Source organism: Lithobates pipiens, unplaced genomic scaffold (genome assembly GCF_037356315.1).
Source record: "Lithobates pipiens isolate NorthernLeopardFrog02 unplaced genomic scaffold, aLitPip1_a1.2 Scaffold_22, whole genome shotgun sequence".
NCBI classification, from domain to species: Eukaryota; Metazoa; Chordata; class Amphibia; order Anura; family Ranidae; genus Lithobates; species Lithobates pipiens.
This window is the reverse complement of record NW_027507784.1, coordinates 102,749,070-102,766,679: the sequence shown is the minus strand read 5'-3', so window position 1 is coordinate 102,766,679 and position 17,610 is coordinate 102,749,070. Positions and strand designations below refer to the sequence as shown.

General features: G+C 42.6%; 1 protein-coding gene across 1 annotated transcript; it reads right to left on the bottom strand.

The window, feature by feature from the left end:
* Positions 1-215: 215 nt before the first annotated feature.
* On the bottom strand, positions 216-17,007 carry CDCA7 (cell division cycle associated 7). The gene is given in 11 exon segments (XM_077448023.1): positions 216-2,844; positions 2,950-3,086; positions 3,267-3,416; positions 4,985-5,125; positions 5,798-5,982; positions 6,486-6,570; positions 7,880-7,897; positions 7,899-8,120; positions 11,391-11,501; positions 11,911-12,036; positions 16,863-17,007. Coding segments are annotated over 11 exon segments (1,224 nt in total). The 5' UTR covers positions 16,884-17,007; the 3' UTR covers positions 216-2,816.
* Between the last annotated feature and the right edge of the window lie 603 nt (positions 17,008-17,610).

The window sequence follows — 17,610 nt, the reverse complement described above, 5'->3', positions numbered from 1 at the left end:
GTTTTGTCTCCATTTTAATTATGTAGTCTGAAAATAGATGATAAAACCTTTTAGAAAAACCAATATGCTTGTAGCCGTTGGGGGGAGATGTTCTTATGAGGAAAGACTTTTCGGGGTAGACACTTGCGCAACCCCACCAGCCCCCCCCCCCCCCCCCCCAATAATTTTTATATGCAAAAAAAAAAAAAAAAATTAAAAAATAAAGGACGGATGGCTTATATATCATGTAAATGCTTTATTTAACCATGTGTGGCAATTTTAAAATTACAAAACTCACAACTTTCATTGACATAAAAAAGGGGGAGAAAAATCACTGTTATGGGCGGAGACTACCCAAATACAATATTTCAGTTTGTTCTGTATCACAGGAGATTCCAGTGATAAATCTTAGAGTGCATGGAGTACAATGTCAACATCCATCATAAAAGTATCACTCTGCATTAAATGACTGAAAATATAACAGCTGGAAATCAGGCTTCAAAAAAGGTCCAATTCTTGGAATCAGATCGGTTAGGGCTACATTCACACCGATTAGGGCTGGAGTGAATCCTAGCAGCAGAAATCCAATTCCTTTATTGTGGCTCTCAGCTGCTAGGTGTGGCCACCGACCCCGTTCACTAGAACTTGGTCCCCTGACAGGCACAGCTATTCACTGCGGTCCGCACAGCCCACAAGTACCCGTGGTGATCGCTGACTGCAGAGAGGTACGAGTAGCTGCAGCCACACCTAGCCAATGAGAGCTGCAACAGGTGTCAGAAGATTCCTACTGCAACAATTCCCACCAGCCCTAGTCACTAGTGTGAATGTAGCCTTAGAAACAATTCCTATGAAGACTAAATTCAAAAACTATTGCCTAATTCACTACAGTAACTTATGCAAGCAACACATTAACAGCTTATCCATTTTGGATCATAAAGTTCTCTCACTACTATGAAAACATTTCACTTGAAAATGGACAAAAGTGACAGTAATTCTAAAGGTTCCGATGTGGTTACCACTCCAGCTGGCATCAGAATCCAATGTATCACTTTTGTTTGAGACTAGGGAAATGCCAACATTACACCCTCTGTCATGTGACTGTGCAGGGGTCTAGTAGCCAATCACTAGGTCACATGCTTCCCTATAGACAAAAGGAACTGGTTATCCATCTGGTGGCAGGCTCAATGCAAGATTACTGGTAACAAGCATAACTAGGTCAATCAGAAACATGCTGTCAATTTGACCCAAATGGTCACATTACAGCAGCAGTTTACTCCAGGGAAAACTTTTGCAGCTTTAGATAGCATGGGAAAAACCTCAATTTTTTGTCATTTATCCCTGTTGGGGAATTTTCCCCACTCTGACCCCCTCTTATTGCATTTGAATTGAGGAAAATCTATCCAATGGAGACAGTGACCGCAATACAAATCAAAGTACTTTACATAGGTTAGCCTTTTGTTTAGGGCGCTTACATAATATATGTAAACTATTTAAGGCAGATTAGTGGTCAGCTTCAATAATAATAAAAATTTAGCAGGGGAGGGGCATATACTTACTATGCTATGTAGTAAGGGAATTTTACAGTATATGTTTCTCTTAAGAGAAACTCTGCCAATATACAAATATACAATACTTTTTACAGAAAAAGCTAAAACCACCTTTAGATGCATGGATTTTAAAAAACACCAATAAAGCCAAGCATTAAAAGCTACGAAAATCCTGTGGTTTTCTATATTTTCAAAATCATGCTCACGATATAACATGTTGCTGGTATTTTTTTTCTACCAGACCACTACAAAAATGGCTTAAAACCGAGCTTTTTTTTTTTTTATTAAAAACAATGGAACGAAACTTAGTAGCAATAGCTGAATATATGCAGGAATGACATAAAATCCAATCAAAAACTAAATTCGAACCGCCAGTTATCCTAGATGGATATATAAAACTATGCATTTTCAAGTTAAGTGGCCTTTTATATACATTTTATATACAGTAGACAAATGGAACAAATGTATTCTAAAAATCTTATTCTGAAGGTTACAAATATATTCCGCTTTGAAGGACACCCGTGATTTAATCAAACAGATCTGCTGCATTCTACAATTTTCTAACACCAAGTACTCAGACAACAGATCTGTTTAGATTGTAGGATTCCCTAGTTACCATCAAACGGAAACCAAAAAGCAGTGGTTCACTTTTGTTTAAAGAGGGCAGTGGAGGGGCAGCTATTGAGGGCAGTGGAAGTTCCTTCCGATAGTTTACCCCTACTACACCCCCCCCAGCAAGGTATACTCTTGAAGTCTGGGCTTACCCAAATGGATGAGGTCACCAGCATCCCCCCTTAAGCTCTCCAATAACCAAAAGCCCCTTAATAAAAGTAATAGAACAAAGGCTGTGAAGGACTGGGAGGAAGCAATGGGGTAGGAATGCAGCTGGCTACACATAGATCAAAGTTTTCTTGGTTAAGCAGGGGCTGGCTGAATTTCAATCCACAAATGGGCAGGGAGGTTGCACAAAAATGAATCAACCAATTGACTTCTAAAAAAAGACAACCCTATTGGTTCCCCCCTACTTGATGGCAGGAAACTCTCCAAGGTCAGAATACAATAGCTCAGCGAGTCCCCCGCCCCCATTTATAGCACGTGAATAGATCTTGCTTAGTGGGTTGTCAGGTAGCACTGTCACATTGTCCCTCAACGGTCATTAAAAAAAAAAAAAAAAAAAAATTGTCTTCCAACATTGAAGTAGAGATAATCTTCCAAACTGAAGATTTTAAAACATCAATTTCTGCTATGTAGCCAACAAGTCTGCCTTCCATCACGATATACAACCAGTGTTCAGTCCTGTTCCAGCTCACGTTTCAAGCTGTAAAATAAAATGAGAAAAAAAAAAAAAAAAAAGTTAAAGTTTAGTTTGAACTCAGGCACATTATGAATTTTTGTGCATCCACAAGCTTGACAAATCCCATACCTGTTCAGATACGCATGTACATTGTCATAACCATGGTATTTTGCGAGGTAAACAAGCACACCGGTGGCACAACGACCATTACGCTGTCGACAGAAACTACAGTTACAGATTCCTCTGCATGGTGGGCAGTGCCACTCCTGGGGGGAGGAAAAAATAATAAAATTAAAAAAAAAGTTGTAGAACGTCATTACAAAGGCAAAGAATCCAGATCATCAATTTCTAGCGCAAGAGCTATTCTCTAGTAATGCCCTTTACTAGGCAATATTGTCAGCTATTCAATGCCATCACTGCTGCATAATGATGGGTAATTGACTTACTGGATCTAGCAATGCAGTTCTCACATCCTCTCCATAACGATTCTTTAGGCAGGGACCACAGAACTGGCCCCTCACCCCTGCGCAATCGGGATTCCGGCAGTTGGTTTTGGTGTCAATGGTCTTCTGACGACACTGATGGCAGGTTGAACCCTAAATAAAAAACATGCCGTTAAGAAAAACTCCATCCAAATTTAGATTTGTAATAAGAGCATGGGCATTATGGTTACAACTAATCAGACAACTGCAAGACTAACTCAGTTTGGTACCTTGCAACACTTAGAAGTTTATAGCACACAATTTAAAAATAGAGCTGGGCTTTTACCCAACAACTTTAGTAACAGTCATCTGGTGCAGACAGATGTTAAAGAGAACCAGTCTCAAAAAAAATAAAAAAATTACAAAACACATCAAAACACAGAAAAATCTGTTTTGAAATGCATACTTGTAGAATTTTTACCTTCATTAAAACAATTTGACCTGCAATACGCCTCTGAACTTGCTAGAATGCAACTATTCCATGAGTCAATTCCATAGCACAACCTAGTCCTCCACTACCCTGGGAAATGTGCAATTATTCACTGTACTAACCCAGTTCCTCTCCCCACAACATTTTCTATAACTGCCAGTCCAGGGGGGGGGGGGGGGGGGGATACAACAGGAGAACACAAATGTCACTTGACAGCTAGGCATTTGCAGAGACTGGTGGACAGCACGTCCTAAGACAGAACCCAGCAGCACTCAAGGGACTTTTGGATGTATAGGTGGGAGATACTTACAAGCACAAAATACAATAAAATGCACACACAATATCTCATGTGACAATTTGTGTTGAACTGGTCTAAAAGTCTCGTAAAACAGGGCACAAGTACTGTAGGGCTCAAACATGATAGACAAGACGAGGTAGTAGTTATCAGCCTAGAAATCACTAATCTACTCAAGCTGATGGAATTGTATAGGCAAAAAAAAAATAAAAAAAAAAAGTTCCAAGTGATTTTTCTTCTTTTAAACATTTCAGCAGTCATTTTTAAATTTAGACAAATTAGCTAACCAGTACCAAATTTTTGTATACTTTATGGAGCCAAATTGGCCAATAAAACCAGTGGATCCCTAGCAAAACTCATTTTTCATCCTCTAAGGCAGTGATGGCAAACCTTGGCACCCCAGATGTTTTGGAACTACATTTTTCCCCATGATGCTCCACTACACTGCAGAGTGCATGAGCACCATGGGAAATGTAGTTCCAAAACATCTGGGGTGCCAAGGTTCGCCATCACTGCTCTAAGGGCTCTTGTACACAGGCCCCCTGAACCCATTTAGCATGATGGCCAGCATCTTTGCTCTGCCAAGGTGAAACATACAGCACCATCATTAACATGAATGGTTGTGCACCGCTGTATTTGTGTATATGGTGATACCATCAAACACAGTTTTTCTAATTTTTGCAAATGTTTATTCGCTTTACTTGCGTATACATTAGCACTGCCGCATACACAAGTCAGTCACTGCAGAGCCATTCGCATTGACAGGCTGGCTGTATGCTACACCTGGGAAGAGGGAATGCACCAGGCATTGCTCTAAATGGGCTTGTGCAGCCCACGTGCAAGAACCCCAACTAAACCCTAAAGATTGCAGTACTATTGCTCCTTAAACAGGTCTATCTACAGGAGGGAAAAAAAAAAAAAAAAAAAAAAAAAAAAATCAAAAAGCTTGATACTTACAGTCGCCCTATTGTAGACCTTGTCTCGTGCAGTGACACATATTGCATCTAGCTCCTCCTCTGTGATGTCTTCCACTGGTCTTATAATGTGTGGTAGAGTCAAGGAACTTTGCCGGCGGAACCGTGGAACATAATTCTCATCCTGAAAAAGCAATAAAATGAATATGTGATAAAAAAAAAAAAAACTCATGAAGTCTTTAAAACCTGCAGAATGTGACAATTACAATGAATAGCTCCATTTTAGATGATTTAAACCATCCAAACTAGCCATGGAACCTGTTACACCAGTCGAGAGAAACATGGGCACTAGCATTTAATTTTGTTTTAAAAAGCGAAAAGACCCAGGCCAGCAGTCACCCTTCATTCACTACTTGTGTAGTCACATGATCAGAAACAAGTACCACAACACCGGATATACACTTGTTCCAGGTCAGTTATGCCCAACTAGTGAAGGAAAGGATAATAGACAGGGGGGGTGGGGCTATATTTGCAAAGACAAACCACAATTATAAAAATACTGACATGATCAAAAGCAAGACTCACATCTAACATGGGTCTGCTGTGTAAGAAAGAGGCAATTATAGCCATATTAGTACACTTAACACTGAAACAACTTACTGTCCATGGTGTCATTTGCACTAGCATCCTGAAAAATTGGATGTTAGGGCAAATAAAAACAAGTCAGACAGTACTCAATTGTTTCAGTAGGAAAGTTTACAACTGCCATTTCCTCTGCTCAGTTTCTACTTAGTCATATTTAGGGTTCTAGTTCAACCTCATCAGGTAAATAGGATTGTAAGTATAGAGAACGTACATCATCATATTCTTCCATCTTTCTCTTCCTAATCAAATAGTAGCGGTCATCCTCCTCCTCCTCGTCGAGACCAGGGCTAGGCGGGCCATCAACCTGAGATCGAGACCGGGTGTGGGGACGAGAGGCTCTGTCTGGGTTCCTCCTCATGTGCCCCCCTGATGGTACACTTCTAGGTGTTCGCTTTACTTTCCTGTAAGAGAAAATTACACTAACCATAAATACCTTACTAAGATTGAAATCACAGTCCATGCCAAAGCAACAATGGCATACAGCTCCAACCATAATCAACAAGTTAAAATGTAATGCCCAGTTTGAACTAACCTGGGTATTCAAATGCAAGCCATGCATCCCAAGGTAAAAAAATAAAAATAAACCCAGCAATGATTGCATACTACCAAAAGAAAGCACGATTGGTCACTATACTTTTTTTTTTTTTTTTTTTTTTTTTACATATGAGAGAAAAGGGTCAGCATTGGCCTGGTTGGCAAGTGCTTATCACATAACTGAGCTTTATAGTATTTGCAGGTGATATTTCATATTGTTAAATAAGAGGTTAGATTTTCTGTTTGAACACCCATTAATAGCCCTAACATTAACATGGGGGTAGCATGTGATGCATTTTAACATAGACCACTTTGGTCCACAAGCCAAAAAGCAATTATTAAGTTGAGCAAAATGAGTTTGTTACTTACAGGAGGAGTAGATGGTGAGAATGGGCTTTTGAAGTTCATAAATTCAGGTATGCTCTTCAACTCTGCCATCAACTTTGCAAGCTGGAATGAGCAAAAAAAACAAAAAAACAAAAAAAAACTGTTAAGATGGCACAAGGCTAAAAAATTTGTCAACATTCTCTTAGTAAGAACTAAGTAAAAACACAATATGGAAAAGTAAAAACCTATGTGAAATATATAAAACATGTTTAGCCCCTTGCGCTCCAGCTCACGCAGATACAAGTCGGCAGAAGGGCATGTATGGGCATATTAAAAAGTACTTGTATGTTGCCCTTTAAGACACACCATTTGTGTGCATGTGCTGCCGCAAGTGTGAACCGCAGGTCCCGTGGACTATATCCACAGGGATACCTGCTATCGTCTCATGGAGAGAACAGGGAAATGCTGATGTAAACAAGCATTTTCCCCATTCTTCCTAGTGACTGATCACAGCTTCCGGTGATCAGGTGCAGTGATCTTAGTGTCGTGTCACACATAGCCCATCCTTCCCACAGTTAGAATCACTCCCTCAAAGCCCTGCAGCGCCCTTGACTGGCAGTCACATTTTACACAGTAAATCAGTGCATTTTTCAGTGCACTGATCACTGTATAAAATGTGAATGGTAACAAAAGGTGTCTTATCTGTCTGCCATGTCACAGTCACGGAGAAGAAAAACAGATTACTGCCAATACTAGTTAAAAATGCCATAAATGCGCCCCCCCCCCCCCATTTTGTAGACACTAGTGCAATTTTTACCAAAAATATGTAGAATATGCATCGGCCTAAACTGAGGGGAAAAAAAAAAAGTTTATATATTTGGGGGTATTATAGCAAGAAGTAAAAGATACTGCGTTTTTCAAAAAATTGACACTTTGTTTATAGTGCAAAAAAACAACCACAGGGGTGATCAAATACCACCAAAGAAAGTTCTATTTGTGGGGGGGAACTAGATCAGTTTAGTTTGAGAGCCACATCGCAAAACTGCACAATCGTCAGTTAATGCGACACAGTGCTGAATCGCAAAAATGCTCTGGTCTTTGGCCAGCCAAATGGTCTGGGGCTGAAGTGGTTAGTTAAAAATAGTGCATTCTCCCAAGTCTAAATATACTAACAAAAAAAAAAAAAAAAAGTTATTGAATTTGAGCTTTTGAAATGCAAGCCTACACAACACTGCCAGGTTTTAGGTGAAATGCCTGAGTCATTTCAAGATTTACAGGGACTAAAGAGATTCAGCAGCTTTTTACAGAATGATATGATGAACTGTCGCAACTAGTTTCCCTTGCTGACTATGAGCAAGGTCAAGTCATCTCGCCCCCCCCCCCCCCCCCCGCATACAAAAAAAATAAACATATCCTCCTTGTTGTTGCCTACCATTTCTTTGTTTTGTTTTTATGTTCAAGGCCCGCTTCTCTAAGAAATTGGATCCACTTTCAGTGTCAGAATCACCATCTTCATTCTTAACTTTCTTCTTCTGTTCTTTAGGAGGGTTTTTGGCAGGACCCTTTTTAGGTGGGAACTTTAGAGCTACTTTCAAAGACGTGTTCTTTTTTGTTTGTGCCCTTGTGGACCTTCGAGTCATTGGTCTACCTTCTTCGGAATCAGATTCAATTTTTCTATAGAAAAGCAAGAAGAGCAGAAGGGTTACAGTTAAGATAGCTGTACATTGTGTGCAATTATGAAGCAAAACCCCCAGCAGCCCGTTTCAGCCTAACAGGACATAGCAGTACTATGGCGGTAGAGTTTCCAGGGTCTCAACGAGGGATTGCAAAGCGGACAGCTACAAGCATGACTCCCACAGGCAGAGGCACGATGGGACTTGTAGTTTTACGACTGCTGGAGGGCTGCCAGTTTGAGACACAGGTTTATACTAAAAAATGACCAACTCAGACGTGGTCATTAAATCAAAAGGGCGACTGTATCCATTAGAGGAATTAGAGATCAGCACTTCCTTCATGCTAAACATTGCAGTAAAAACACAGCCGACAGTGTCCATGTACATAAGTTACATGCCTTTCACTGATGCACATTTACAGATGTTAAATGTTTCTAAAAGCTGCCGATTATTGGTAGCTGTTAGAAATAGTGCAATAATATTTTTGTAAAACTTGTGCCAAAAGACATTACCATCTCTGTTCGGGCTACAGATTTCTTCCCCGGGGCACTTCTCCAACTGTTGCCATCCTATACCACAGGCAGCACAAAAGAAAGTCCTACTACGCAGACTTTAAAAATAAAACCTACATTGCACTTTAAAGAAGCCCAAACCCTTGTGACAATCTATGGCTCAATAAGTTTGTTTAAGACAATTAACACCTCTTAGTAAACATCAGGCCAGTTAACTAACCACAGACCTAAAATGACACTGCTTGAGTTACAGGAAATGGGTAGAGAGCTACAAAGTTGTGTTGCATTACTGAATATCACAAACCCATGTCCTCAAAATACAAGACTTAATTCAGTCAATTTCCCATTAAAATCTTCATAACTTACTCATAAAATACTCTGCACGTATTTGACTTAACTAGGTTGTTTTGGTCAGAAGGCTTTAGCCACCATCCCTTATAGTGTTAGTTTGCCTTTCTTCACATGACTGCATTGCCACGTAATCCCTGCCAAATGACAGGGACACGTGGCTGTGACCATGACTTTGTATATGTGCATCATCAAGGGCAAGAGCAAACATGCCAGTACATACTTCCTGACAGTTAATTGGCTGGTTAAGATTTAAAAAAATATATATAGTATTTATTATAATTGTTTTTTTTTTAACAGGTACGTTTTTATTTGTCTCCATTTAGGAGAAAATCATTGGTACAATACAACAGCGCATCGTACAATACAAACAAAGCACAGTGTACAATCAGTTTTCCAGTCATTACATATCAACAGGATCAGAACAGAAGTCAGGAGCCCAGATACGGCTCATAGTAGAAAGCATTCTTCGGCAATACATCATTCTTCCCCCAGTAACCACATTCTAGCAGGTGATTATAAGAAAGTACCGCAAACCCTACTACCAAACCACCATCAGAATACAATAGTTCCACTCCCACCCAGCATCCCCAAATCTTGTCGAATTTGGACGGACATTTCCCACTCATATACGTCAATTTGTATAGAGGAAGAGCAGTCAATCAACCCCTTCCATTGAGAGATCCCAGGGGGGTCAGCCTTCTTCCAGTTAAGCAGGATGGTCTTCCTGGCATAGAATGCCGCATAAAATACAAAGAGTTGCTTGTGTGTACCCACTGCCACTCCGAAACACACCCCCAAAAGCAGGACCATAGGATCCAGCCCCAACGAGAGACCCCCCCACCGAGTTCAGGACCCCCACCACCTCTGTCCAGAAGGTCTGAATAACTGGGCATTCCCACACTACATGCATAAATGTCCCAACTGCCGTGCAACATTTCGGACACCTATCGGAGCACAATGGGTATATTCGATAGTCTCTGTGGAGTGTAGTAGGCCTTGTGGATAAACTTCAGTTGAATAAACCTATCCCGCGCCAAGATCATCAGGGGGATATAATTCTGAATCCCCTCCATCCAATCCTCCCCCCTCAGAGACTGGAGGTCAGACCTCCACTTGCAGAAAAGCTCAGTCTCCTCTATGGGTTTCGAAGTGGAGAGCCTAAGGTACAGGGAGGAAAGAATACGATCCGCCTGCTTGGAAATTAGGAACTTCTCAATCTGGTGTGAACATATGGAGATCCGGTCAGGGAATTGGGCCCGTGTCGCATGGCGCAGCTGCAGGTATCGAAAAAACATTTTATTCGGTAGCCCGAATTCCGCTTTTAGGGTGTCAAAATTGAGGAGAACTCCCCTAGGCATAACATGCTGTAGGGTCGTAATGCCATATTTGGCCCACAGTGCAGGGTCCGGAACAGAGTTTAAGTGTTGCAACTGCGGATTGCCCCACAACGGCATATGGGGTGAGACATCTAAGGGGCCACTAAGTTTTGTTGACACCTGCATCCACACACGCACCGTCGTTGTCATAGTGGATTTATTATAATTGTTAATTTAATATTTTTGTTATGCTTTAAAATTACTTTGAACAATATATATATTTATTGTTTTTATATGAATGGTGCATATCTGCATGACAAATATGGTACTATCATTTCAGAATACACCATTCACATAAATATGCACATATGTTATGTATTAATTCGAATGTTTTAGTTATGAGGCGTCTGTTTATTGGGTAAGGGAATTACATCTTTATTATTAACTTAATATGTGCAGTGTATGTGGAGTGCTTCGTATTTCACTTTGTGATTCTGATACTGAAATCTCCCGAGCCATCACGAGATTACAGAAACAGAAGCCGTTCAGGATTCTCAAAGCATTTGTAGATCACTTCTATTCTCAGTGGGAGAAGTGATCTACATGGTATATTAAACTGCCACAAGGGTGAGAACAGATCTCGGAGAAGAGCTGTTAACTCATGAGATGTGAAATATCAATTTTTAAACGGACACCATAATCTGCAGAAATCTCCCATAGAGTCTGGCTGCATCCATTTTAACTGTGGGCAGCTGAGGCTGCTGCCTGTTCACTTCATGGATTTACTCAGACACACAGAGGGCACACCTCCAGCTCTGATTGGCGCTCTTATGACTCATTCCCCCTTCCTTTCTGGCAAACACTCCAAGGCTGTGCATGATGTTATAAGCTTATTAGTAGACAAGAAGTGGGCTGTATAAGGCATTTAACATACATAGAGTTTGATTATCCAAATGTTAAAACAAAGGCAGGAGATTTAATAGATGGAAAGTTGGGGGGGGGGGGGGGGAGGTCTGCTCTTAATGCAGCAGAATTACCACAACATTTAATTGCTTAAATGCAGCAGTACACGCTTCATTATGGAAACTCACCATCCCATTCCGGATTTCATCTTCTGAAAATCCAGAAAAACACTCTCCTTCCGATTCCTCAGAAAATATTCTGGCCAATTCTCTGCTTGTACCGGCTCTGAACTTGTTTTTCTAGAAGAAAAAATAAAATAAAAACCAAGACATACACTTTTAGCTTAGCAATTTTCCATAAACTGCTCAGAGCTCAAATCACATTTACAAGTGTACTATAAAAGAATAGCTTTTGTTAGTAAGAAAATGGCCAAGGTTTAATAACCATTTTAGAGCTGTTATGGCAATCATCAAGCATCTTAGGTCAGGTGACATTTCAAAGGGGAGAATAAGTAGATAATCTACTTCCAACAATTACTACCTAGAACCACTAGCGAAAAGTAAAATGAAATTACAGGAGAAGGTGTATATTCATAAGCGCTCTATAGAAATGCTAGGAGAAGCATGCAGGTTCTAATCAAGCACAACACATTTTGTGCATTTCCAGCTTGGAGAGAGCGGCTCCCGAGCATGCTTCTACCTCACTTACCGTGTTTGCACAATTATCGGAGCCAAAGCTGTCACAACTGTCATCAGAAGATGACGAGGTCTCCATGGGGATTAACTTCACATTTCTAAATCTTCCAAATTTCTTTTGATTTGAAGTCTGCATTTTCTGTAAAAGAAATAAAAATAAAAGGGCATTATTCTATCAACAAACAACCTTATAGGTAAAAAATAAATAGCTCATATTACAAAATAAAATATTTTGAACCAATTAACCTAAAGCTGAACTGCAAGCAAATGTAAAGCACATGCAATAAATAGGGCTGAGGGGGTGCACACTGCAGTCTTCGAGAAAGACTTAACAGAATGGCAGGCTTCCTAATCATGTGACCTCTGGTTGGTGGTCACATGATCAAAAAGCTACCCATCATGAACTGGGAGGTGTCCACAACAGCATGGTTACTGTGCTGAAGATGCGCTTGGCACAGAATGGAGGTCCCACATGGATGCACCTGGTCATTAAAGTGGACCATCCCCTCAAAACATGATTGGTTGCATCTGACTCCAGTTTCCTCCCTCCCCCACACCTGGATACTTTTTTTACCCAACACTTTCAACAAGGTGAGAATTACGTTGTGCCCAAGCCACAGGTTTACAGATGTGCTGAAGAGCTCTATCCAAAAAAAAAAAATCTCATAATTTTTTGGGATAGAGCTCTTCGCACATCTGTAAACCTATGGGTTGGACACAACGCAATTCTCACCTTTTCTCCCACAATTTTGAAAAGAGTTCCTTTCGGCTGTAAAAAAAAAAAAAAAAAAAGCACATGGCTTTGCCTGGATTGCCCATCCACAGCGGACAGCCTGCAACAGGTTAAACTAATCACGATTGTTAGTGGCCAGTAGCCTCAGTGCAAGATTATTCACATAGATACTCCTGATCCAGCAATCTGCTTCCCTTCACAGAATCACACAGGAAAGCTCCATCTTGAATCCAATCAAGCTTATGAATACCTGAAGCCCTGATAAAGGGAGTTTTTTCTGACCACTCCCGATACACTTTAGCACACTAAAAGGTTAAGTTCACTTTTTGGAACAGGTTACAGCTCTCTCCTGCTCTGCCACCAGGCAGGGGTTGTTCACGTCAGTTTCCTGTGAATGAATGGACTACAAATACTGTTTTTCACCTGAATACACCAACATGAAAAAACCTTTGCCTTTACAGCCACTTTACGCCTGTCCTGCCACATACTGTATAAGCATACTGTAGAACAGGTTAACTGAGGCAACACTCCAACTTCATTGCCAGGGAATGGGCACAGCTAAGCCCTCATCCACATCTGAGCAATTTGGCACGTGCCTCCAGAAGCACAACAGTTAATTTTATTCTAAGGGGCTCGTTCACACAGGAAACAAATGGCTTCTGCCAGTTACAGCTCTGAGGACGTTTGGATGAAAGTTAGATTGCCACCTAAAACATAAAAGTAACCAACTGGCTGACATGACCATGGCTGCTGAAATACAAATATATACCCAACAGTGTGAAAATTCTACAATTTAGTTTTTTGGAACTTTTCATCGCCGCCCCAGCTTATATTGCCATACACTTTAAGTTCTAGTGCATCTAAAACCAAGAGCACAAATGTTTAGATTGGAAACATGCAACATGTTCCATCATCTGCAGCTCTCAAACTCCACCCCCTTGTGACAGCAGGCCAGGGATCTTCTCCCCATACTCACTGTCACAATCTGAAAATAGCATGACCATGCAGGGCTCTGCCCACTGGGCCAAGTCACTAGTTTACCATTTCCTGTAAATAAATGCCTACAAGTATTGTCAGCCATTGCAGCTGGCAGCTTTTAGTTCTCAATGAACTGTGAGGGAGCTGGCGAGCACTCTGGTAGTTCACCGATTCCGCCAGCTCTCAGGGTAACCGCCTGTCTGTACAAGTGGACTGATGTTCTGAGAGTCTGCAGGAGCCTGAGAATGCTTTCCCAAAAGTCTGGATTCACATCTGTTCATAGTGAGAAGTCAGATTCCTGCTTGATTTGCATAGGACAGCCTTTCCACTTAAAGTGGATGTAAACACAAAAGCATTTTTTAAATTAAAGGGGTTGTAAAGGTAAATGTTTTTCCTCTTAATGCATTCTATGCATTAAAGGTGAAAAAACATCTTTTTTCAGCGAGATAAAAACCAGATAAATAGGAGTCCATTTCTCCACCTTGCTGTGACAGGTGATATACATATCTAATGCACAAGTGTGAGAGGCATTCTGTGTACATCAGATCCCCCTCCTTTCTTCTCCAGCTCTCCCAGGATTGGCTGCTCCACATTTCAGCATGACTGGGCATGCTGAAGTCATGTGGGGACCTTTCTGGGTTTTGACTGGATGTTAATGATCATAGCACAAGTTCAGTGTAAGAAATACAAAGGAGAAAATGCATGTTGGCAAGGGGAATGTAGAAGTGGGCGGGGAGTCTGACATCACAACTCCACCCACCGAGCTCCAGACAACAGACCCACCCACAGAATCTGCAGTTTTTCAGGCCTCAGACAGAGGGGAGACATTTGACAGGTAAGGATACATGCAGGAGGCATGTATATCCTTCTAGATAAGAACTACGGCAGTAATTTAGAGAGGATGAGAGTGGGCTTACATCCACTCTAAATGGGGCGTTCTACACACAACAAATTCTCCATAACGATTTCCAAGTTGGGCATTTGTCACGTAAAACAAGCATCTGCTTCCTGTGCTTAGGTTGGAACAATAGAGCTGCATGCACGCAGAATTATTTTTTTTAAACTTTTCTAGAAGCCATCAGCATTTTTGCAGAAGAAAAAAAAATGCCTGCCACTTGCAAGTGTGGTTAATGCCATTACATGCATTTACAGATGTCAAGCGATTGGGCATTCATTTCATTGACTAGAATAATTTATTCTGCCATTGAAATGAATTAACGCTCAAGTGCTAAATCTGGCTAACATTAACATGTTTAGGCATGTTTACAAGTGTCAAGCATTTGTTTGTGTCCAACTCTGCTGCTCCTGGACACACTGGCAGGGTTTTTTCCTTAAGCCCCCTTTCACACTGGGGAGGTGTAGGCGGTAAACCGCTGCTATTAGTGACGCTTTACCGCCAATTTTGCAGTGCTATTCGGCCGCTAGTGGACGCTTTTACCCCCCGCTAGCAGCCGAGAAAGAATTAAAAACACCACAAAGTGCTGCAGCAGCGCTATGCCGGCAGTATAGCCGCACTGCCCATTGATTTCAATGGGCAGGAGCGGTGTATACACCGCTCCAAAGATGCTGCTAGCAGGACTTTTTTACTGTCCTGCCAGCACACCGCTCCAGTGTGAAAGCCCTCAGGGGTTTCACATTGGAGACACAGCAGCGGCTCTTTCAGGACACTTTGCAGGCGCTATTTTTATCGCTGTAGCGCCTGCAAAGCGTCCCAGTGTGAAAGGTGTCTTACTCTCCTACCACTGAAATATGCTAAATGTCTATGGGGTTGATTTACTAAAGGAAGAGTCTCAAGTGAAGTGACTGCAGACCTGAGGGGAACGTGCAAGAAAAATTATAAACCACTTTTTTGCTTGCACACGATTGGATGATAGAAATCAGCAGAGCCTCCCCACTGATCTAGAGCATTTGCAGTGCACAGTTTAGTTGCCTTTAGTAAGTCACCCCCCCCCCCCCCCCCCTCAGCGCAGCTGCAAGACATCCGTTGTGCACTAAGGCTCCAATCATACCTGGTGTTTGACACAAAGCACACAAATCACATGGCAAACACTTTGTGCTCGCAGTGCCATTGAGGCTGCACTGACATCTGGGTGTTTTGAATCACCACAATGCCATCCATGATTTTACTGCCAATGTGAAAAATCACACAACATGAATTTCAGATGTTATTAATCCTAAAGGGGTTGTAGACCTTCATGTTTTGTTCACCATAATGCATCCAGGTGAAAAACCTTCTGGCAGTCACACCCCCCCCCCCCTTACCTAACCGAGCCCCATAATTCCGAAGACGTGCTCTCCCTCTCTGCATGGGGTCCCGGCTCTTGATTGGATAGATAGCAGCGCAGCCATCCCACTGCTGTCAATCAAATCCAACGACATGGGCACCAGGGTCAAGTCCAGCATTCCTGTCAATGGCAGCAAATGCTGGATTCAGGAGCGTGGCTGTAAGGTGACCCCTCAGGAGGTCGCTTCTCCTGGGGGGGTCATCTGAAGTGAGGAGCTGCCACTGGGGGGCCCAAATGAGGAGGATCGGGCCACTCCATGCAAAAACAAGCTGCACAGTGGAGGCAAGTATGATGTTTTTTTCTCTCAAACAAGTCTTTACAATCACTTTAAGGACATGTAACAATGCAGTGCAGTGATGCCACACGACAAACCGCATTGGGCGGAGCTTGTCTGGAAGAATCACAGCAGACCCCCACACCCCCCCCCCCCCGTATGGTTAGTGGGCACATCTGTCTGGTCAGCAAATGCAGAGAGGGGCAAAACCATGGCTAATTCCACAGCAAAATACAATTGTGGAGAGTTTGTCAAATAGAAGACATTTTGCGAGTTCTCACTATACTTAGGTGTGGATCCAGACATAATGGTGGTGCAAGACGTGTTTACTGTGTGCCCGGTGTGAGCAGAGCCATAGGGATCAGTATCCTCAATTCATATAAATAAATAGATCACATACAATGCAGATCTGTGAAGGGCTCTCATCATCATACACACAGTACAGAGTTCGCGCGCTTCCCGCAGTCACGTGTCAGCTTTGTCTCTCCCCCAGCACAGGGCACACGTGTCCTCTTCCCCGGATGGCTGAGACTTCTAGTTCCTCATTTCCTATATATCCCCCTCCGCCCCGCCCACAGACCGACACCACAGGAGCGGGGGACACCCGGACTTCTCTACCACCGATCCATCCTCCGCTCCCCAATCACCACCACGCACTCACACTGCGCCCTGCACTCCGGGGTGTCTGCACTCACCTCAAGCTGAAAGGGATCCATGACGATGAGCGGAGAGACTTCACACCGTGCAGCTAAGAACTCCTCTGATTTCCCGCGAAACTTTCCGCGCGAAAAAGTTTGTAGTGTGGGTGGGGTCAGGGGCGGGGCGCGCCTCCCGAGGTTGTATTCTAACAGGCTCTGTAGCCTGCCCACCTCCACTCCTGGACCACCCACAACCCGCCCACCTCCAGTTCTGGCTAACTCGCCTGAAGTTATTGCCCGCCCACCTCTAGTGAGTGACAGGCCGCCGCCGCAGTGAAGATGTACAGTGAGGAGATGTACGGAGCGTGCTCTTGTACTGTACACTCTCCTCATGAGGTGAAGGTAGAGCGCTTCTCATATCACTACCCTGTACAGGGAATGACAGGGAGCTCCTGATAGAAGACTTCCCTGTACTGGGGGCTGATCATTAATAACATATCCCGGGACATGGCCCCGCCCCTCTCCTCACACAACACTTATTGGCGCCAAATGTAGATGATGGATTATTAGAGAGAGGATGGTGGGGGAGGTGCGGGGTGTCCTCTGGAGGAATGTGACCAGACTCCTCCCAGGAGAGAGCTCAGTACAGAGCAGCCCCGCCCCCCCATACAAACTACTCATCACATCACTCTATGGAAGTCTATGGATCCCATACAAGGGTTCCTCTCAGTGTCAGTGCAGCTAATGTGTGTCCTTCCTTACACAGGAGGGACTGAACCAATCACATTCACCAGTGTGAAGTCTA